This window comes from Pithys albifrons, chromosome 1 (genome assembly GCF_047495875.1).
Source record: "Pithys albifrons albifrons isolate INPA30051 chromosome 1, PitAlb_v1, whole genome shotgun sequence".
NCBI classification, from domain to species: Eukaryota; Metazoa; Chordata; class Aves; order Passeriformes; family Thamnophilidae; genus Pithys; species Pithys albifrons.
Window position 1 is genome coordinate 26,258,418 of NC_092458.1, and position 22,762 is coordinate 26,281,179.

General features: G+C 36.2%; 1 protein-coding gene across 5 annotated transcripts in view; it reads right to left on the reverse strand.

Annotated features, from left to right (window-relative positions):
* Nucleotides 1-22,762, reverse strand: part of HERC2 (HECT and RLD domain containing E3 ubiquitin protein ligase 2) — a 115,879-nt gene that overhangs the window by 50,182 nt on the left and 42,935 nt on the right. For 4 of the 5 annotated variants that reach the window (XM_071547878.1, XM_071547865.1, XM_071547850.1 and 1 more), the window contains exons 8-39: nucleotides 22,544-22,654; nucleotides 22,045-22,216; nucleotides 21,283-21,456; nucleotides 20,474-20,662; nucleotides 19,704-19,855; nucleotides 18,733-18,890; nucleotides 18,194-18,307; nucleotides 16,617-16,868; nucleotides 15,537-15,730; nucleotides 14,805-15,005; nucleotides 13,985-14,213; nucleotides 13,786-13,910; nucleotides 13,228-13,406; nucleotides 12,086-12,270; nucleotides 11,540-11,695; nucleotides 11,107-11,292; nucleotides 10,092-10,262; nucleotides 9,885-9,988; nucleotides 9,626-9,776; nucleotides 8,935-9,149; nucleotides 7,971-8,103; nucleotides 7,747-7,874; nucleotides 7,441-7,636; nucleotides 6,715-6,851; nucleotides 6,044-6,217; nucleotides 5,831-5,967; nucleotides 5,597-5,748; nucleotides 4,968-5,159; nucleotides 3,952-4,139; nucleotides 2,190-2,382; nucleotides 1,425-1,607; nucleotides 683-867 (exon numbers count right to left, since the gene is read on the reverse strand). In XM_071547878.1, the coding sequence (XP_071403979.1) occupies nucleotides 683-867; nucleotides 1,425-1,607; nucleotides 2,190-2,382; nucleotides 3,952-4,139; nucleotides 4,968-5,159; nucleotides 5,597-5,748; nucleotides 5,831-5,967; nucleotides 6,044-6,217; nucleotides 6,715-6,851; nucleotides 7,441-7,636; nucleotides 7,747-7,874; nucleotides 7,971-8,103; nucleotides 8,935-9,149; nucleotides 9,626-9,776; nucleotides 9,885-9,988; nucleotides 10,092-10,262; nucleotides 11,107-11,292; nucleotides 11,540-11,695; nucleotides 12,086-12,270; nucleotides 13,228-13,406; nucleotides 13,786-13,910; nucleotides 13,985-14,213; nucleotides 14,805-15,005; nucleotides 15,537-15,730; nucleotides 16,617-16,868; nucleotides 18,194-18,307; nucleotides 18,733-18,890; nucleotides 19,704-19,855; nucleotides 20,474-20,662; nucleotides 21,283-21,456; nucleotides 22,045-22,216; nucleotides 22,544-22,654 (5,416 nt within the window). The remainder of the gene's footprint in view (nucleotides 1-682; nucleotides 868-1,424; nucleotides 1,608-2,189; nucleotides 2,383-3,951; nucleotides 4,140-4,967; nucleotides 5,160-5,596; nucleotides 5,749-5,830; nucleotides 5,968-6,043; nucleotides 6,218-6,714; nucleotides 6,852-7,440; nucleotides 7,637-7,746; nucleotides 7,875-7,970; nucleotides 8,104-8,934; nucleotides 9,150-9,625; nucleotides 9,777-9,884; nucleotides 9,989-10,091; nucleotides 10,263-11,106; nucleotides 11,293-11,539; nucleotides 11,696-12,085; nucleotides 12,271-13,227; nucleotides 13,407-13,785; nucleotides 13,911-13,984; nucleotides 14,214-14,804; nucleotides 15,006-15,536; nucleotides 15,731-16,616; nucleotides 16,869-18,193; nucleotides 18,308-18,732; nucleotides 18,891-19,703; nucleotides 19,856-20,473; nucleotides 20,663-21,282; nucleotides 21,457-22,044; nucleotides 22,217-22,543; nucleotides 22,655-22,762) is intronic. The other variant, XM_071547856.1, reaches the window with a different exon arrangement.

Here is a 22,762-nt window from a genome sequence, read left to right on the forward strand (position 1 = left end):
TTATGATACAAGGCTTTAGTTAAAAAATGCTGATGCCTTATCAAGGAAAAGATTAAGAGGGTCTTTTGATCCTCAAGCCTTGAAACTTGGCAGAGTTATTCCACAATAAGGTTGATTTTCAGTCTCATGAAAATGGCAGTAACAAGATGCTAAGGAATGGAGAAAAAATAAAAAGGAAAAAAGCAGAAAAGAAGAAAGAAGGGGAAGAGGACAAGGGAAACAATACCAAAAAAATTAAAATATGTAGCTTGTTAAGAGGGATTATTATTAAAATAATATTGCGAATTTACTGTGGAAGGAAGGACAGTAGCTAATACAAAATTGCAAAACCTTTAATAAAATCGCACATTTTTCATAACCATCTTCTTGTTAGTTTCTTTATTTGCCTTCTACAAAATGTTATCTGGGAGTTTCTGGAACACATTTTTGAAACACTGCTTGGACCTTTTACCTGCTTTCAATAGAACAACAGAGTCTGTAGTATGCTGTAGACTCAAAACTTACACTACAACAGTGGATCCTAACTATAAAAAAAAGTGATCTTTTTTCAACTAACTAAAAATTGATTTAAGGACATTTCCCAGCTGTTTTTTCTCTTTAAACTCACCATGGGTTTTTAAAAGACAACTAAAATCTACTAATTTTATTGCCTATTGAATTAATTTGGAAATATATACATTACCTGTCTCTGTAGTGAAGCAGCAGTGAAAGATTCATGCCCCTCAACAATTTTCATTAGCAAAGTTATCCACTGAGATGTACTAAGAGTGCTGCACATCTGAGGCATGAGTGCTATGCTTCGAATGAATCCCAACGTGCACCAACTCCTATGTTGTTCTTTATAAACTAGTTTATTTGGCAAGGAAGCTAAAAACAAAAATATATACACATGTAACGGTTGATTTTTCCATCAGCTACATAATTCTCTATATACTCTGTGGGGCTATTTTGCACAAATCAGAACAACGAGGTACTTCGCTGTCTACATGAACTATTAACTCCAGTTTTAGAGCCCACAATTAATTTTATTAAATATGCCTTTAAAACAATTATTGTCATTATACTATTTCTTCATTTAAAACAAGTTAACAGCATTACTTCTGAAATTACAGAACTTATAAAAAGGAATATGACATACCCAGTCACACTGTTGACAAACAGGAAAAGGATGCTAAGAATTAATTGTCTAAGCCAACCATTCACATCTCATGAATTTTTCCGTGTTTACTGTTTATGTTTTAAGAATGTTTAAGATCACTTACATTGCCTTTAACAATTAAGATTTTTAAAGCTCTGACAACGCATTTTCTAGCCTTTGGCCTTAAAGGATTAAAAACTAGTAAGAAAAGATTTACAAACTTACAAAACAACAAAGCAGAAAACAGAAGCACATCACTGAATCAGACTGCTTCTGTATAAAATACCTGATTTATCTATTGTTCCACTCTCCACAAGCATACGCAGTAGACCACACAAAGTCCTGGTGGCATCACTTTGCATGACTTCAGCATGGACACCAGCAGAGAGACACAGTGTCTGCAACAGGTTCACAGTACTCGTCAGCATCATGGAAGTAGGGTGGAGATTCCTTTCAACTTGTTCTCCTTCTGAAGGGACACACAAAAGGCAAAGGAATACATTGAGTTATTTCACAAAGGTTCTGAAACAAACATGATGTGAATCATTTTTTCTAAATGCTTTCTCTGAGATGGTTTGACAGAAAGAAGAGTCCTTATTTCCAAGTGCAAGAGCAAAATATAAACCAGATATTTTGTGCATATATTTTCAAGTTATTCTCTAGCAGAACACATCTTAAAAAAGATTCCAAAGGCAGTGCCAGGAATAGGGAAACAGTGTGACTAGATGCATAATTAGTATATATAAAAAGCCACTTCAGAATGGCATTAATATATATTAAAATGTATACCTCCTGGTATCTGTAACAGGAACTATTTCAATTTATTAATACTGTTCTCTTTGGCTATTAAATATACAATGAATCTGATATCATCCTTTCTTATCCTCCTTTCTCACAGTGGAGTCATATTAAGGACGATTCTGGTCGCAAGTGTACACTTATTATAACATTCATCTTCTTTCACAAAGCCCTTGCTCCTGTGAGAACTTTTGAAATTCAACTAAAACTGTGCCTCCACTTTTATGAAAAAACAACTTTTGGGTTTTTTTACCAGAATCATCCTCAGTGTCTGAATCCTCTGTTGTGGGCTGCGTTGCAGGTGGTGGCTCAGCCAGTTTGAGATCATATTTTCCCTCCTTCCCCATTCTGTAAGAATTTGTACTTCCAGTATCCCACTGTACTCTAATCCAGCCATCTTCTCCCAGTTCTCCAATCACACGACCCAAACCTGGTGTGGGCCCATCCTGACAGAACAGAAAGGCTCAAGTTACACAGTCAAGAACACTAATTCATCTCCAAAGTTTGTAAAATAATGGTTAGGTAGTAAATATGCAATAATGTTTCAACATTTGCATAAAGTTGGAAAGCATTTCACAATCTTGAATAGAAATCACACCAGTAAACTGCACGTTTAGACTTATTTTACTATGTCTTACCTAAGTAGTAGTATGTCCCACATAGTTGGAAATGTATAATGTTGTAGTACACCAAAGATCCAATTTCCCATTAATCAAAACAATCTCACTATAAGAGAATTTTTATCTCCAAAAATGAATCTAAACAAATAATTAATATATTTTATGTTAATTCTCCACACCTTTTGTGCTAAATGGTCCTAACTGCACAGTGTTGCTTTAAGATGGTGAAAAATGAGGCTGGTTGGGAAACATATAAGCTGGGCCTCCTGTTTATCTTGCACCTGGCTCAAGAAAGGCCTACCAATGAATGCTTCTGGAGTGATGCAGAGGCTTCATAGCCCAGTGTTGTTACAGTGAGGCACAGAAGAGCATCCACACTTCTGTACCAGCCAACAGCCTTCCCCGTGAAAAACAAGCCTTGTTATAAATCTGGTTCTTTAAGGAGATAAGGATGCACACAAGGTCCCTGTGATGAAGGTCAGAGAGGCCCTGCTGCGAACTCAGTAGATAGAGGAGGACCAAAGTGTTTATTCTTCCTATTTTGTCAACTATAAATTCTGACCAAAAGTAACCAAGACCCTCATTATGCACCACTAAAACATCATGCAACCCTTGGGATGCACATGATGGAGAACATACACATGTACGACCAAAGTCACCAAATCCCATCTATTAACACAATAGTTCCATTCCATTGTAGTACAAAAGGTGGGCTTCAGGGGCAGAAAGGGCTGAAGGAGGAAAATAACTCTGCCTCCTGAAGATCTGGTGACAGACTGTGTCTCTCTTCTCCTGAAGGGAAGCCTTTAGGCAAGCTTTGTGCCTCCAACTGTGCATACTTTTTTATGCATATATATATATAAATATATATATAAAAATATATATATATACACACACACACGTACACACATATATGTATATATTTTAGATCTCTCTTACTATACTTTCTGCCTCAACACATATCAACACTCTGTGGTTAGTGCATTTATCACCAACAGTCCTGAACCTGCTTTCCTGGTGCTCCAATTAACCACACTATTTGTGAATGTGGATCATGCAAGTCCTTACGATATCAATCAGACCGACAGTATTGCTTTGGTAAACTGCACTATTTGTGTATCTGTGTTTGTGCAAGTTCTTTCAAATTCAAACAGACTTATAGTGCTAAGTTGGCTATAATCAGAAGCTAAGCCACACGTGTGCCCACTCCCTCTGATCTCTGAGGATCAGCTGGAACATAAGGGGTTTATTTTCTGCTAAATTCCCATACCCTTAATTCAACATTTTTGAAATGTAAAATGATTTTCAAGTTTGAATGACCAGAAACATCAGACAGTCCACTGAATAGAGATTTTATATTACAACACACCCAAACCAGTATGAAAGAAATTGTACCTGATCACCCCATTTCCAGTCTACACCTCTCACCACTCTGGTACCAATTTTCATCATGGCTGCCAGCTCTGGTCCAGAAACAGGGAGCTGAACAGGTGTAGTTTCCTTTCTTGACTCTTCTAAGACCGTGGCAGAAGCCCCATGAGAAGAGGCAATCATATCCTCTTCAATGTTGTCAGAACTGGGTCCTAAAGAGTTCGAACATGAAAAAAAATTAAAACCAGCTACAAGTTTTTGTATGCACTTTTGTCACACATAAATTCTCAGGTGCCTAGACTTTGTAATATAAAAGCAGTAAAAAACAGGAAAGCTGACTGAACAGGTGATAAGTCGAATGACCTTTTAGAAAACTAGGACATGCACAGGAATTTAAATACTTGATTTTGAACAAAAAAATAAGTGACAAGTAAGAGAGACATGAATAATGATGACTCAGTCAGCTATATGGTTCTAAAAAGAGAATTTTTTTGAAAAAGATCTGTGAATACTCCAGTTCAGTACAAGTTACAGGAACAAATAATTGCTGTTATCTAATAAAACCAAGAGAGAAAAGCATGGCATTAGGTGCCATGGCAAAATATCCCACAGAATCTCCTACAATAGAACAAAGAAAGCTTCAAGCTTAAATATACAGACTAGGAACCTTTTTTAACGTGTACAACAACTGAAACAGAGTGAGTAGCGAGTAGGTAGTTTTTAATGTTTTCATTTTTGTTTTTAGTTTATTTGTAACATTTTCACCAAAACTACTCTGTTACTCAAATTTCAGCTAAGGATGGCCAAAGCAAAGGCTTAATAGAAAAACAGTTGTGACTGAATAAAGGCTAGAGTTGAACTAACCTTCTCCATCACACTTACAGCTGTGGTTTTGTATAAGGGTAAAGGTAAATAGCATTAAGGACTACCTTTAAACTGCAAAGCCATTCTGCAATTTGGGCATATCAAAAGGTAAAAAATTACAAGAGACTTATAAAGCATATGCCTTCTTCCAAGCAATAAACAAGAAGTTCCCGTACCTATCAGCCGCAGAGTTGTTTGTGTCAACGCCAGCATGCCAGAATTAAGGAGGAGGCTCAAGGTATTGGCACCGTGCTGGAGCGTCAACATGTTGAGCATGACCAGCAGAAAACGTGCTTGTGGAATTGTCCCTAGACTTGGTCCTGCTGGATTCTCATTAGTAATTGTTTGAAGAGGAACAGGCTGAAGACCTAATTCAAAAGTAATACAAATAAGAATGTCAGCTGATATATGGGAGCTACAATACAATAGGTCATTGATTCGTTTGACTGATGGTTTAAAACATTTTTTGTTCCCTGCCTGCCTTTAAGAAGTTAGAAGTTGAAGCTTCAAGAAACATTTTGTAATTTATATTTGAATGGTAACAGGTTACTAATGAGTAATCAATCACCTGTTGCCAGGAAATCACCAACATCCTCTTAAACACTGAAAAGTGAGTTAACCTGGGGTTAAGGGGAAGGGGGATGTTGGAATGACACACAGACAGACCAATTCAAAGTAATTCTCATCAACAAACTGCAGGAACTAATTTTAACATCCTAATTGTTGGGAACATTTTTTTAAAAAAGCAACAATATTAATTTAAAACAGTTTTTTTCCCAGACAAGAGTAACAAAATGAGATTCACCTAGTTCTTTAAATTTTGCACTAGCATCTAGCAAGATGTTCCGGACATTCTGAATAGCCCATGCATACAACTTCCCGAAAGTTACTTCTAGCAGCATTCTGTTAAATGGTGGGATCAGATCGACATCCTTCAAGCAGTCGGTAAGAGGTTCCCTTCATAGAAAAACAACAACAACAATAAACAATTTTTTCCTTAGTGAAGAATTGTGAAACCAAAAGCAACAAGAAGTTTTACCCTATATTGGCTCCTTCTGGAATAAGCCTCTGCCATCCACAGAACATAGCATACTGCACAGAAGGGAGCAAAAAATTTTTAGCTGCCAGTTTGAGAATAGTATCTATTCCCTCCAGACGAACTTCTGCTCTTTCCAACTGTGAAAGAGAAAAAATAAATTATCATACTTACGTAAACTGTTAATACATGCAAGCCCACTTTCGTCTAGTTTACCTGTTTTAATAAACATTTTCTCATTTTTTCTACATCCACAGGCTCTTCTTTAAGTGCAAATTCAACAATGGTGTTAAGGAGGGCAGACTGTGGATACAAGCCTTGAACATTTTGCTTCAGCCATTTGTATTTGTGGACACCTGTAACTGTACTCAGAAGTGGCTGCCACTTATCCTGCAAAACAGGAAGGTAAAATGTTTGAAATCAAATTGTTTGAAAAGTTTTAATTACTGAAAATATCAGTTATTTCCAAATTTAAAATACTAGGAGGGGAGTTAAAAAAAGGAAACTTTTTCAAAGTCAGGAAAGAGTTTGGTATTGTTTCTAACTCTTTCTCTAGTTTACAATTGCTACATGGAATTTCAAATACATTAATATTCACAAAAAGAGCAAGTAACCTATCACAACATTTTATTTTGAAATAAAGCTTTATCTAAGATTAACAACGATCTAAAAATTACAGACGGTATCTTTACATATGCTAACAATACAGTACAAGCTCATTTCTAAGGATTATTCCAAGTTTCACTGAAACAACATACCACAAAATTATACATCACATACACCATATTAGAAAGTTAAGTGTCAAGTTATAACAATCAGGCTTTAGCTCATAATTTTAGTTCTTGTTACTTTTATTCACAAGGTTGATTCAAAATGTACTATCTTACTTTGGGTGATTTGATTGGTATGGGCTTTTTATCTATAGGTACAGGACTGTGAGGTACCACACAGGATTCTTCTAAATCACTTTCTTCATTTCCAATTTTGGATTCTTCTACATCAGCAGATTCAGATTTTTTTGGCACTATAAAAAAAAAAGTATTATTCTTTCATGTAATCTGGTAAGATATTACAGCATCACATTTTTAGGTTTGCAAGACAACCTAATCACACAGAATGGTTAAGATCTGCCTGTAATAAAATGGAAATGTACTCTTGGTGAGCTGTGTCCAACTATTACCTAATTAGCTCTGGTACTATCTGCAATATGCTTTTAACTTGAAAGATCAACTTCAAAAGCACTTTGCTGTCTGTTCACCACATTAATTTATTTCCAGTTAAACAGTTATTTGACTACACTGCTTTAATAAAACATGATTTTAAAAATATGTCACTTCCAGTTAAACTTTACAAAAACAAATTCAGAAGGACTGATATTGAAGGATCATTTTTAATATACTGGAACACAAAGATACATGCCTCAACTAAACTCTACACTCTTGTTTGCCAGTTCTTGCTGTAGGAACTAGCATGAAACCACTGGTTTAGAAAACTTAATGAAAACACAGCAGAAAGCAAAAGGCTTCAATGCTTTAACCAACAAGAGTCTCAAACCCCGAAATAAGGCTGATTTTCATTTTTTTAAAGAGAATACAACATTAATGCTGCCTTACCTCTTTTTTTCCTTTTTTCTCTAATGATTTTCTGAGCCACCCTTCGCCATCGGGGCAAGGAACTAAGAAGTTTAAATTTAGACATTATAGAGAGATCATTGCAAACTGCAGGACGTAGTTCATTGAATAAGAATCTCAAACGCTCAATGACAGGAGCACAAACTTCCTTGTAAGAACGACCCTGTTCTTGGTGGGTCTAGAAAAGACATTGAAAGATTAGGTTACTGTCTGATACACAGTTCAGTACAATACAATAAAACATTTCAAATGGAAATTAATCTACACTTCTGCAGCTAAGAGGCTTACCTTAATCAGTGAGCATTTTGCTTGGTAGACAACACGACACACATCCACTACAGATTTTGGTAAGGCTTTGTGCTTTACCTGGTCAACTCCAAGGGTACCAGGATGAACAAGAGACAGTGCTACATGACCTTAATGGGAAAAGACAATCTCTGAATATGCAGTTCCAAAATCATCCACAGCAGATTTTAAACAGATTCTGAAAGACACACCACAAGCCTACCTACCCAAATCTTCATGCTTGAGGAGACAACATAGTAACAGACGTCCTACTTCTTCCACAGGATGCTCAGGAGGGAATGTGATTGGTGTTGTTAAGTGACACTGTTTACAGTATCTTTCTATTTGACACAAGAAGTCCTACAAAAACACACAACAGCCTTTACTTAACTTTATTTTTAAAATACAATGAAAGGAATAAAAATACCACAGAGAGCATTTCAATAACACTGAATAATCTCCACAATCTGAACTAACATTTGTGAGATACAACATGCAGTATGCACTATTTAATATACAGCAATTACAATCCAAAACTACAAATACCCTCTTTCTTCCTGTATGAAGAGCAACATGGCTCAAGAAACAAAGTTACTACCACTTTTATCTCTTTGTGAGACAGGCAGATCACTTAGCACTATTTTCAATTGTCTCCTGATTCATCATGATTGTTTTCCTATCCTCCCAAGGACTTATTCAGGGTTTTTTGTAAAGGAGCTGAACTCAAAGGGTTAGAAAATCTGAAGGTATTACAGAAGGTAGAGATAAATGGAAATCTTAGGGGTTTTCATAATATCCATGATTCTAACAATGCAAAAGTTGAACGCAAGGCACAAAGGCATACATGAACCTGACACATACAAAGTATATTTGCATGTTGACAAAGAAAATTCCATCTTAGTTCAACTAGACATGAGTGGGATCTGTTAATGCTACTGAAATTTAACATGGAAAGTAATGCATTAATTTCTTTTGTTATCCAATGTAAAAATTCTAAATTAAAAAAGTAACTGTTATGCTATTAAGTGAAATACACATATTTTGTCCACCAGTAGTACTCAACCACTCCTTTCACAAAAAGTAATTCTGAAATAACTTTTTCAATTGTTTTGCTATAACTTTTGGAGAATTTTCACCCTCATTTTAACCCTTCAGCAACACATTTTGCAAACAGAACTACTGATGGTTTACCTTCACAGTGTGATCCTGAATATTATTATCCGCAATAGCTTGGAGGAAAGGTTGGGAATGGTCACTCAAGGTTAATCGATGTGTGTATAGTTTTGATTTATTTGGGGTAGTGTTACCAGGTGAACTGCAGTGGTCTTCATCTTTTTCCTCATTGTAACTGTAATGAATCTGACTAGTCTGCAAGCCTCCAGAAAAAATAGATGACTTCAACCATTCTAAAATCAAGAAAACACAAGAGTATAGTCTGATTAAAGACTAAGCTATCAACAACTTCCTCTAATAAATAAAGAAAGAATTCACAGCTTCAGACAAGGTTTAGCTACTCTTCCATTTGCCGAAACAAATTAGTGAGATAACTGTGCTAAAGTCTCCTTTCTCTTCCAATATTCTGCATGGCGTGTTATGAAATTCTGGACATTTACCTGTTTGAAATTATCTAATCCCCATTTAAATCTTGCAAATTATTGGACCTTGGTGAGTGTGGTAATTAATGTTAAGAATAAGGAACTTCTGCAGAAGACATCAAGACTAAAAAAGCGTTATATTTTCAGTTAATTTATTTCTCCTTTGTCTTTTTCTTGTATGCTTTGACAAGTATTTATCATAGAATCAACTAGGTTGAAAAAGACCTCTGAGATCATGGAGTCCAACCTTTGACCAAATACCATGCTGAAAATTAAATTCTGCTTACTGGCACATTCAATTTCCAGAGGAGAAAGTGGTGTGCTCATTGCCAGGTAGGAAGCATGCAGTCCAAGGAGAAGACTCAAATTTCGTTCTGTGTCTATCAGAGGTGATGACAAAGTACTGAGATCTGGTGTTGTAATCACTTCCTGGTCAGGCTAAGTAAAAGAGAGAGGAGTTGAAAGCTAGAACTAAGCTTCAACAAAAATTCTGAAAGCAAAGTAATACCTTACTTTAGAAATCATTTTCTCAATAACATTTTTTACCTCAATATATTGGCCAACACAGAAGGCATGCATTGAATCCCGTGTGTCCTCAAACTGCAAAGCAGCTTCCAAAGCAACAACAGGGTCCTCACCTGCAAACTGAGCTAATGAAAGAATGAGACAGTCAGTATAACTAAGAATCTCTTCATTCCACCTACTTTTGAACCATAAGTAATTTGTGTCTTCAAGGCAGATGAAAATGCTCACCAAGTATGCTACTACCAGTTAAAGACTGGGTTTGGAAGTCCTTTATATCATACACTTTCCCATCAATCACTGTCCAAAATCCTCCATCTTTGTTGTGGTTCTCTAGATCAGCTTTACGTATAAGTGTCACCTCTTCATTATTTCTGGAACTCTGGCCAGTGAAAAATGAACCTATAGGTATAAAAGAAAAAAGAGAATTTATCAGCAGAAAAGGAGAAAGTAAGTTTGTTTGTGAACATTCTTTTAATAACTGCCTAATCAAAATCTTCACATCTGTTCAAAGGCTGATTATTTTTTTCTATGCTCAGAAGTCAAAATGGTTATTAATATGTTCCTGGCTACATATTATGCAATTAAATTGTCTGTATACTGTGCTCTTTCATGCACTAATCCCTAATGTCACACTGTCAAAGACCTAGCATTGCCCAATTATATGGCTGTTTTGTGTGGAGGTGGAGCAGAACAATCAGTGTTCTGGCAAATGACTGCTCTAATCAGTTCTTCCTCCAAATTACTTCAATTTTATTACTCACTTGCCTCCAAGGCATTTGCTGCATACTTAATTTCAGTCTAAATGTAGATTTTTTTAATGTAAAAGAAGCTTCTCTTGACCACAGACACAGCTCATATTATAAAGTGTCCTGAGAAAACAAAAATTTATTTCAAAACTTTCATATGACTTACCCTTTATGTTACAGATAGAATTTAGTAACAAAATGTCTAGATGTACTGCTCAAGTTTTCACTGTAACTTTTCCCACTCAGAATGCAAAATTATGTGAACTACTTTCTGAGCAAGTGACATCTGTACTGTTTAATCCTACCTCTCTATATATAACTACCTTAAGAATGTACTGACAGAAATAAATACTGCCATATGACCACTGTATGAATTGGTCAATAAAAAATTGTAAAGTAGAATTCCCTTCTTCAGAGGAGTTCATGAACAGTCACCATTTTTACATAGGTACTTTATGAAAATATAAGTAAACAGTTCAGATGCTACAACTACATACCCATTATTCCTGGCCATGCTAAATCCTCATTGTCATCCCTTTCCTTTCCAGGGGCTAAATGGTTAAATCTGTCTAGATGTTCTAGCAAGCCAGCCAACAGAGGGATAGCACCAGCTTCCTGCATTAATCCAGCATTTTTACTAAGGAGCAGCACTATAGAAACCACCAATTCTGGAAGAAGAATGCCTAAAACATCAAACACAAGATACATTTAGTTCAAGATTTACATTTATTGCATCACAGAAGTAAATGACCACCAATATATTCTGCCTTCTACTACCATTGAGTACAAAGCTCTTGCCTTCCTTCTCACTAATCAATCAAAAAATTTAACTGCCTCCTTTTCAGTCATTTAGAACTTTGAAGAATGTCTACAATATAACTTTAAAATTCTGTGGAGGGGAGGAAAGAAGGACAACAAGGAAAAACCTACCTGTTAAATCTCCATCCACGACACGAGATACTTCTGCAAAATGCCTATGACTAGCAGAAGCAATGCTGGTGGCCACAGGAAGTATATCACCAATGTGTGTGCACAAAAGAGCAGTGTATTTCTTCAGTAACGAACCAACACCTAAGAGGTCAGGACCTATTCAAGAAGGAGGATGGGCACAGAAAACCATAACATAGTCATATTTAAAAAGCAGACTTCAAAAGCTGTCAGTCTCTTCTGAAATAATGTCACTCAGCATTAGCACTAAATAAGGAAACTACATATTTTTAAAAATGTATTACAAGTCAATTATCTAGATCCTTTTACGTCACAAAGAAAAAATTTCCCTTACAGCCAACCATTTCAATAAACTATTTTTAAGAACTGTTCATACAGACCCAGTAAGAAGGTGGATGCATGAGACAAGAAGAGAAATTAAAATAACAAACTGCTATCCTGTAAAAGATATTACAGAAGTGCCTGGGGAGGGGGCAGGGTGTTTTTTGCAGGGGGGTTGTTTTGTTTTTAAAAAAAACAGTAACTTACTGTATGTATTAGGGACCTGCCCAACACAATCTGCTGGGTAAAGTTTACTAACAAGTAGACGCTGAAACCGAAGCAACAGGTCCAGGGAAGCAGATCTCTCCTTGCTATAAAGTTCTTGGTCCATGCAGGAAGAAATGCGACGAGCAACATCTTTTAGCTTGGCTATTGTCTGTGAAGCGATGTTCCTAAGTGGCATAGAAGTATCATAAAGTACTTAAAGAGAGCTCAGAGTGAAGACAGTTCACAGAAACATGAGTTAAGCTTTTGCTAAAATTTCAAACAAATATACTAGAAACCTATGCAAAGTTTCTTCATAGAAAGTTCACTTCTTTGCATCATAGTACTCAAAAAAATCAATGGCTTTCTGGATACATTTCATTTAACAGGATTTGTAAAATACCTTAAGTTTGCGTATTTTGTCATCACTCACTACAAAACACAATCTGACAATTTTCACTGAAAAGCTGCAATGAAAGTCATGACACTACCTAGCTCAGTATTGATGAAATTACATGGTTGCCATCACAATTAAGTGAAAAAGCACAATAAGTGTCTTGGTAAATTCATAATTACTTCCTGGTATATGTGCTACATGTTAAATACTCCTCTACTCCCCTAGCTGACATAATGAAGCTTTGTTCTCAGCACCCTATTGGTCAGGCATTCACAACTCTTTCTCAGTGTCAAGAATTTAAAATTCGGGTTTCGTCCCACTTACACCTCCAGACACAGTCTCCTTGAAGCAAAATATTCAGTTATAAATAAATAGGGCAGAACATTCAGTTCTAAATAAATTCATGGTGATTCTCATACTTTGTAAGGGCAGGCTTTTGAACATTTGTCCTGTATTTCATACAAAAACTTTCAGAGTAAAGGAGTAAGAATCGAAATACATTAAAGCAAGGCAGTAAGTCTTTCTAAACTTGGGTAATTATGTATAGAAAATTTCTTCTTAGCAAACAAAATAGCAGAACTACAGACAAGGTAGAAGAATGTTCAATATTTTGAATTCTGAGGTGCTAAAAATGCTAGTAGGAGAATTTATTTGCTAGCCAAGATTAACCATCCTTTAGTTGACTACTTCCTAAAACATCTAAATACATCTTCTGTATAAAAGTCAAAGACAAATTCAAAGCAATTACCTTAGCAACTGCTGAATTAACTGAACTAATGGTAAACTCTGTTTTCCTGCAGATTCGTAGATTCCAGTATTAATAAGGTCTTTGTCCAACGGAGTTCTGCTCCTATGAAGCGTTGATGCATTTGCTTCTTGTTCATCAATTTCTTTTTCCTTCTGTGCTTCTTTTTTTGCTTCAATATCCTGAAAAAGTTAAAACAAGTTAATGAAAACACACCAACTTCGACTGTGACTATTAAACATTTTCCTAAAAAGTATTCATGGGAACTCACTTTTACCTATGCCTGAAATGAAACAATTCCTATGAAAAAAACAGGTATTGTATATTCTGTAACAACCATGTGAGCACATGTTTTTAAAAACAATTATAATAGAAAGGGGAAGGGGGGAATGGGGGTTGGTGAAGACAAACAAGAGTAGACAAATTCCATAAAACCATGGTGAAAATATGCCAGTAGCTGCTGCACAGCTCCCAACTGAAGGCACATTTACTCTGTGTTATAAAAGTAACAAATCCAGTCCACTGCAGAAGAACCTGAACTGCAAAGCTGCTGACGCATACCTGAATTTCTGCAGTAATCGCAGCATTTAGTGCAGACTCTAAGCCTCCATCAGCCATCAAGCTGCCCACCAAAAGGTCAATCATAAATCTACGTCCTGGGCTTACGTTCATTTCATTTCCTGAAACTAAGAAGGGAAGAAGTTATTAATGAACTCAAAATGCAAGCACCAAACGAACAGGTTTAAATCTTGGGACCAACCTGCACTGGGTAGGAGTGCTGAGAGCGCCCTAGCTCGCTCCTCTGCTGTCGGCAGTAACACAGACCATCCACTCTGCAGCACTGCTTGAGCAGCCGACTGCACAGTATTAAGAACCCCAGCGTTGCTTGCCAATGTTACCACTGTCTGCTTCAAGCTATTGAGCAGGATACTGCCCAAACCTAAGCCAAGGCATTCTGGATCCATCTGATGACTAATAGCAGCATGAAGCTAAAAAAAAAGAGGGTGGGAAAAAAAAAGGCATATTTTAATTAAGAAGAGATATGAACTTGGCAGAGATAGGGGAAAAGTCAATCCTGGAGGAACTGAGTAAGCTCACTGACCAAGGTACAAATTTTCATCTGCTTGCCCAACCACATATTGAATTTAAACCAATATTCTTAAATTATGAATGGTAGCTATGAACACTGAAGTTCTGAACAGAACCTAAAGAACAACCTACATGGTTTCTACCTCACTACATTATGCTAGAAAAACCAGCACACTTTCAATGACTGTCAGACACAGATTGAAGAGGACACTCCCTCTTAAAAACACTATTTAAAAGTCATAGAAATACTCCAAATCTCTCCATTTAGACATGGCTTTTATAGTTCATTTTTTATGAAACCCAAAAGCTGTCAAGAAGAAAAAACCACAACCCCCAGCTGCCAAATTTCAAAGAGTAAAAGTGATACTGTAAATACTTTTTAAAATCAATAGAAGTATTTTAAAGCACATTAAATGTACTATTTTCATCCAAGCAATTTACTGAAAAACTTCAGCTCAATGACTGCTCAATGTGTAAGAAATTGAAGGTACCTGAAGCCTCAGAAGGTTTAATGTTGCCACAGCCATACACTCCTTTTCCTGAGGAGGGGGCCAGTCAGAGGATCCATCCATTCCCTCTGTCACTTGTCTTAGTAGCAGATCTAGTTGCTCAAATGTCATGGGGCAAACATCGACCACAAAAGGCACACGCAAGCCTATTGACCATTCTGAACAGGATGACCATGCAAAACTCTATAAAATTGCAACAATATAGAGAGTTCCACAGTTGGTTATTTCCTAAATACAAGAAGGCACTGATTAGAAATAGAACTATAAAGCTACTATCTGCCTTCAGACAGCAACAGAAGATGACGAAATAATACCTGTGCATCTGTAGGAGACAACCCTCTACTTGCATCCTTGGAAACATATATAAAACCCTACCAACCAGACCTCTCTTATCATATTTTCTGAAGTGCTGTCTATCATGCCAGTCCAGATAACTCACTCTCTTTGCTGCAGGAAAACATTCTGCCTGACAACTCCTTAATTGCTGTACCAGACAAAAAATCCCAGGTAAATAGCTGCTTCTAAGAAACCAACAGAGGGAAAGCTCTTTTTTGGCCCAACTGCACATGATTTGTCTTTTTCCAAGCCTTCATTTATTCAGAGTAAGAGTAAAAATAAGAAAGGTCGTGCAAGCACAGAAAGAGGGACTGAGATTAGAGTACAGAACTAATCTTAATGGGAGACAAAATCAAATCATTCAAAAACAAAACTTACCTGAGCAGGCCCACAAGCAATTCCAACTATATGCTTTGTGTCTAATCCTGGGAGAGCTGTGGGCTCTGGCTTGGTGATTCGCAAAGTGTCGAAATGTTGGCACTGATCATTGCTTCCCCAGCTATGCACTTCACTATCTTCAGTCAGTGCTAAACAATGCGTAGATCCAGCTGCCACATCTATCACTTTTTTTCCTGAGAGGACAGTCAAACATTGAAAATATAACTTAAACATTGCAATCATTGACAGAAAAATATCAGAGACAAGGAAAACTGTGCTAATTACAACCATACCCAACATATTGTGGATGTCAAGAGCCTCACCTTTCCTCTAGTAGTGGATTGGAAGAATACAGCAAAGGATAAACAATGGAAATATTTAAAGATTCGTAAGAGAGAGCTTATGCACAAAACAAGATTTTTAAAAAATCTTCTACTTTGTATCCCTTCTACTTAGAAACCTTTTCAGGAAACATTTTTTAAAAGATCTCCCCATCTACCAGGAGAGACTGCAAAGTTGTTTGTAGTCAATAGCTCAGAAGCTATTTTCAGTTAGATCATTCAACACATACGAGTAACAATTTCAGGAAAGAGAAATAGAAAAGGTTTCTTCCTCATCCTCCCTGATAGACTCTCAAGTTTCTTACAAATGAAAAAAAAAGTTCACTCTGCTAGAAACAAGCCAAAAGTACTGACATGAACACAACTTACTGCCTGTGATTTTCATTTATTCCATTCACAAGACTGAATTGAAGGATATTATATATGTTTAATAGCATGACAATGCAAAAATACATGTTTTAAATAAGCATTTCTGTGAACCTAATAATAGAAAATAAATAGGAATAAAGAGAACACAAGACAAGTAACATTTAAAGTAGTCATAACACAGTGTCTCTGAGTCTGCTCAAATCTTAAAGGTGTAAATGCAGAAGCAATGGGAAATGTGCACTTTTCCAATGCAACCAGGATAAAATATGACCGGGTACATGGTCCCATCATTCTTAAAGTTGAGTTCATTTGTAAAAAACTCCATCAAGAGAAAAAATAATTTTGGAGTATTTCCAGCTTTGCTAATTACCTTTCAAGCCTTCCAGCAGTTTGGGATATCGAACATGCTCTTCTGTTCCATGCCCAAGTCTCTGATTGTCACCTTTTCCCCATGTGTAGACCTGGCCATCTTTGGTTAAAGCAATAGAAAACTGGCTACCACAGCGAACTTTCACAATGTCCAGATCCTGGAGTTTTTCTATCAACTTGGGAGTCTTGCAACCATCACTGCCTCCTCTTCCCAGTTTTCCATAATCTCCATCACCCCAAGACCACACTTGGCCTTTAAATCAAGAGAAAGAAAAAAATATTGCAATGTTTCTTCATATAATGCAGTTTTCTGTTTTGACAAGTTCTTACAAATCTGAGATTCTGTAATAAGCACAGGTTTTAAATTGCTTTTTAAGAATAGTAGTTACTAGTTATTTTTGAAAATCAGAAGGAAGAGTAAGATTTTAAAAGTTTTCATGCTGATACAACTGAACATAAAAACTGTAACGTATAACATCCACTGAAAATTCATCAGTGTATGGAAAGTCCTTAAAAACATATGAAGCACAGGATTTACTGCAAATCAAGCAAGTTAATGCTACTTTCTTTTATTATTTATATGGACTTGCAAAATATTTTCTACATTAGATAGCCAAATTATCTGAAAAACCTGTTTCAATTTTCAATTTCTATCATTCAAGCATTTCTCAAAATTAAATTGAGTGCCATTGTCTATCACGTTCTTTTGAAATACATGACTATATCTAAGTCCTGATGTAAGAACTTAGAAATAGTCAAGGCATTCTGTATCTACATTACATAAAAGTATGGTCCAAAAATGGCAAATCCATACATGTGCAAAAGGAAAGTGTCTTGTTTTATGTTCTGATGCACTTGTGTTCCCTACTTGCACAAGCTAGTCCCTAATGTATTCCGATAAGCAACAGAAGCATGTAAGGCAGAGACCAAGAGTGAAAAAAAATGAGTAAAATCTGTTTCCATTTCTTGTATGAGCAGATGTTTCAATTTCTAAACACTGGACATCATATTAACCACCTGTATTTTAAAAGAACAACTAGCTTCCAAGAACTATCTGCTTGGTAGGGGATTGCTTTGGGCATAACCTCACACAATGACATTTGGGCCTTGAATCTGTCCCACCCTAGGCAGTTTGCTCAGGGGTGTTGGGAAGAAAATTTCAATACAGCCTTTCCTTGGCACTTTGCATGGATTAACACAGATAGCTCTCCTACTAAGAATTCTGGTTGTTGTGACAACATGAGTTACTTGCACTTATACAGTAATAAAGAAAATTTAGATGCAATGTACATAGATGTAATATTTATGTGTCTATTATATATATAAATGGATATTTTAAATATACTATAAAAGGATATATTTGCATATTCATAATGAACATATTGCATATCTATGCATGGAAATATATGCAAACCACATAAATGTTACATACATATTTCTGCAAAAACCATTTCAGCTTTAAATTCTTACAGAATTCAAGCCACTAGAAATAAGCATATCTGCACTATAAATATCTTCAGAAGAAAAGAAAGAACAGGGAAGCTTACCTCAAATTTTAACTTTAGTTTTGCTACTTACCATTTTCAGTAACTGCAAGGGTCTGAGCATCTCCACTCCCACAGGACACATCAATAACTTTGAGTCCTTTTAGCCCCGTGACCAGCATTGGGATGGTCTGATCTTCACTGGAACCTTCAAAACAAAGTAGTTCCATGAGAAGCAAAATCGAGAAGGCCTAGTAGTATGTTCTCCTGTTTGGGGTTTTTGTTGTTTGCTTTTGGATGTGTTGTTATGTGGGTTTGGGGGGGTGTTGGAATGGTTTTGTGTCCAGATTTGAGCATCATGACTAAGTTCCTGTATGGTTTCTTAAGTATCTAATATGAGTTTAACTCATGAAATAGTCTTAGTTTCATGAGGAAAGGAAAAGAGGACACTAGATTTTTCTTTTCCATCCAGTTGCTTATTTTCAGGTAACTCACAGAAATTCAGTGCGTTTCAATCCATGTAAAGCCATGTAACGTTTTCAGATGAGCTTTACGTAAACGGAATGACACATCATTTGAGACAGGCACTAAACAATTCTTTAACAACTTATTCATAGATAGCAACTAACTTACCATGACCAAGCCTGCCATAGTTTCCTCGTCCCCATGTATACAGTTCTCCTTCAGCAGTAATGGCTGCACTGTAGGTGCTTCCACATGCAATATGAACAACGTGTTTCCCAGCTTGCTTTCCAGACAAAGCAGATATCATCTTAGGTTCCTCCAGAGGGCTATTTAAAGAGAAGATGGCATATGTCACAACAGGTGATCTGCTGAACAATTAATAAATAGTATGGCATACTTGTTAGAAACAATTGCTGCAATTTTAACTGCAAGTCTTAATACTAGTCTGAAGTATCGAGACATAAACAGAGCCACAAGCCAAAACGAAGTTCAGATTCTTCAATAACATACAAACCACTAACTAAAGGGATGTCTAACAACTGTGACTTCTGTTTCCAACTGAACTAATGCAATGTTTTTTAAAAATATTTTACTGTTAAAAAATTATCTTTAATTACTATACCTGATAACCCTTGTATATTATCTCCCTTGCTTTATAGGGATTTCAGCACTGGGGGAAGACACTTAAAATCTCTAAGGTGTATTGATGCACACCCCCCACATAATGCTGTTGTTGAAGACTGCTTCTACACAAGGGTGGGACACTGATGTCATTCGCTGACACATGAGACAAATGGAATGATATATAACCTGAATGCATAGAAAATTACAACCCCATTCCAACATGTAAGTCAATGTTTCCAAGAAACACCTGCTGTGGATTTATAAAACCATTAATAAAAGGCCTAGTAACAGTACAACCACTAAGACACCCCCTGTGTACAAGTATCTCAGAAAGTAGCATTAATACAGAACTGGGAATATTACATACAGAAAAAATATGCAGGGAGAATACAACTTCTGTCCAGTAACAGAAACAAATGTCCAATGCTGAGCATGTTTATATACACAACCAAATAATTTCTACTATGAATTCAAAACACTGGCAAAAGGATGTTATTATTACTTTTAATACATACACTGTATCCCCATGACCTAGTCTTCCACCATCTCCACAACCCCAAGAGAAAACTTCACCATTTGCTGACAGAGCCAGGTAGTGATGCCCATCTGAATGTGCTGCTATCTTCACAATATTCCTGGAAGCCAGACTCTGCACCAGCTGTGGTCCCTGTCAACCAGGTAGAAGCAAAATGCTTACAAAAACTGCTGACATTTACCGTCACTTGCCTATATACAGAATAATCAGGTACAGTTTTCCTACAGCTTTATCAAAAGTGTGCACTCAAAGTAATAAGGTAAAGGTATAAAGAAAATAGAGGTCAAATTTGACAAAAGCAATGCTTTGAAGTTATTTTGTTCCTATTTTTATAAGGTCTTCAGTATATATGAAAATGGTGTTTATCTTAATGTTACAGGCTATCTCAGTGACACATGCTTCTGTTACAGTATATTTTTGTTTGAGAAACTACTCAACTTGGGTACAATTACATCACCAAAGTAAATCCATTTCATATCTGCCAGTTTCTGAAGTTGTTACCAAGTCCAGCATGCCAATAATTACATTGCATCCATAACCTCTAGCCTGACAGAAATTACAGAAACCATTCGCATTTCATCAAATCAATAGAAGAGACAAAACACAGAATTTCTGAAAGTTCAAAAAGCTCACAAAACTCAACATGTCTCCATCTAGTCTTCCAAGAAACTGAAAATACTTAAAGGAGCATTATGCTATGATGTAATATAGAAGAGAATAAATTTTTAAAACCATGTAAAAAACTCTCACCAGAGTATCGCTGTTGTATGCTTGTGTATAAACTCTTCCATTTCTAGATAATATCAGAAAACGTTTCTCAGCACAGGCAACCTGTACAACACCAAGGTTGGCCAGTCCTTCACACTGAATTGGACCACTCACATTAGCATAGTATTTCCAACCTATTAATCCCCAAGCAATGACCTCTTGCAGTGATCCCTAGAAAATAAGAAATTCTATAAGTACTAATTTTTAAATGCACAACTTAATAAAATGCATAGAGCACATTATTTTTTAAACCTTTATATGGCAAATATACTCAAATCTGAGACAGTCATTCCTGCCAGTAGTCAGTAAAACCTACCTAATTAGATGGTATCAAAAAGAAAGACTTGCAAGCTTCATATTCATTTCAGTCTGGAATGAGCTACAAATCTCTACAGAAACTGTTCAGAGACTATTCAAGTTGGCAAGTTTAGCATTTACTTTTTTCATTCTTTTATTTTTTTAATATGTCAGACTCTCAACATTCATAAAGTCTGGTCTCGACAATCTACTCTGATAAATGCAGGGAACAACTCAAAATACGGCAGAATTAACCACAGTGTGATATGTAAGAATGGTTCACAAACCATAAAATTTGTTCTCCAAGGCTGACTGAAAAAGGGCTAATGCAATAAGAGATATCCAAGCAAGACAAATTTCAGCAACTCTTAATTTACTTTGTGAAAATCAAAAAGAAATGTGAAGAATCTTAGGAATCATTTTCCTTCCATTCTGAAAATCAGTTATGCTTTCAGGGAACAGATCTCATTAAATCTGACACTGCCAACAGTTACCTTATGAGATGTAGGAGAGCTGCACTGTGGAGGCATACACGGGGTAGCCAGACGATCTAAATGGGCCATGATGACCACAGCTGTTTGCCTCAGATCAATTGCCAGCTCGTTGTCCTGTGGCAAAGTCAGATATCTCAGAAAACTTTCATTTGGACTTAGAGGGTAAGTCAGGAGCTAGAAAAGAAAACAGGGCAGTCATGAGAACATTCAGGGTATATCTATGACACTACACATACAGACATACAATATATTTTAGACATGAGTATCTTCACAAGTTTAAGGGAAAACAAACTAACCCTGCACATGCTTTTTTTGTTTTTTACAGTACAGAAAAATTTGAAACATGTTTGCTCAGAAAATAGTCAGAAAATAGAAAGTTACAAGCATAATAAAACTGATTTATTATATTTTATCAAGATCAGTAATTTGCACTGAGAGTCGTAGTTCAATTAACTTCAAATACAACTAAATAAAAACAATCAAAATAGACAGAAAAGTTACCTGGCCATATCTAAGTTCATTATTACAACAACATAACTACGAAACACAATGCTTACCTCTAACCATAATGTGATGCTCTTCTTCCTACCTCAAGAAACTCAAATGTACCTTGAAAACCAAATAATAATAGTGGTGTATACACATCTTACACAAAAAACACCACTACCAGTTTTGTTTGGATAATTTTATAACTTTTTATTATCCGGGCAAATGATGTGATTCCAACATAATGCTCTCTTCAAATAATCCAAGGATAAGTACCTGAATCTCCTCCTCCGTATTGGGCACGTCTTTATTGCATATTATACTCTGAAACCTTTGTAGCAAAGGTAGAAGGGGTGCACTTGTTCCCTGTGCAGATCGCTCGTTATCCGTCTCCCTCGTTCCATTATCCCAAAGTTGAAGCAACAACATAACTGCAGACAACATTTGGCTGAACGAAAGAGTTAACATCTTCTATTAATAACCATTCCTAAAAACATTGGTTTAGGTTATCCATACAATTTACTTTCCATAATTTCATGTTTAGCAATATCAGATGCCAGGGCTTTCCATTTTAAACAGATTATCAAAACACAAAAAATGGATTTTGCAATCTAGATAATATTAGATCTTAATCACCACTGCATTAGCGAAAAGGTTCACACGCTTTGAACCACAATTATTACGTTAAACCCAAACCTTTGAAGCTGAAGACAGGCACTGCTCAGGCAAGTCCAACACAGTGATGGTTTAAAACAAGAATGCTCCTGCTTCTCACCTTAGTGTACCCCTCTGAACTGCCAGTTCAAGCAGTATGGCAAGTGCCAAGTGCTGGTCTTGTAAAGGAATGTTTCCTGGCCCTTTGGTACTGGGAGCTCCATGCACATCTCTATTTAAAAGTCAAACAGTATTCATTAACTTATAGAAAATAATACATAAATGCTTACCGAAAGCATCTACATCACTTCAAGAACCACAAAACTTGCAGAAAACTATA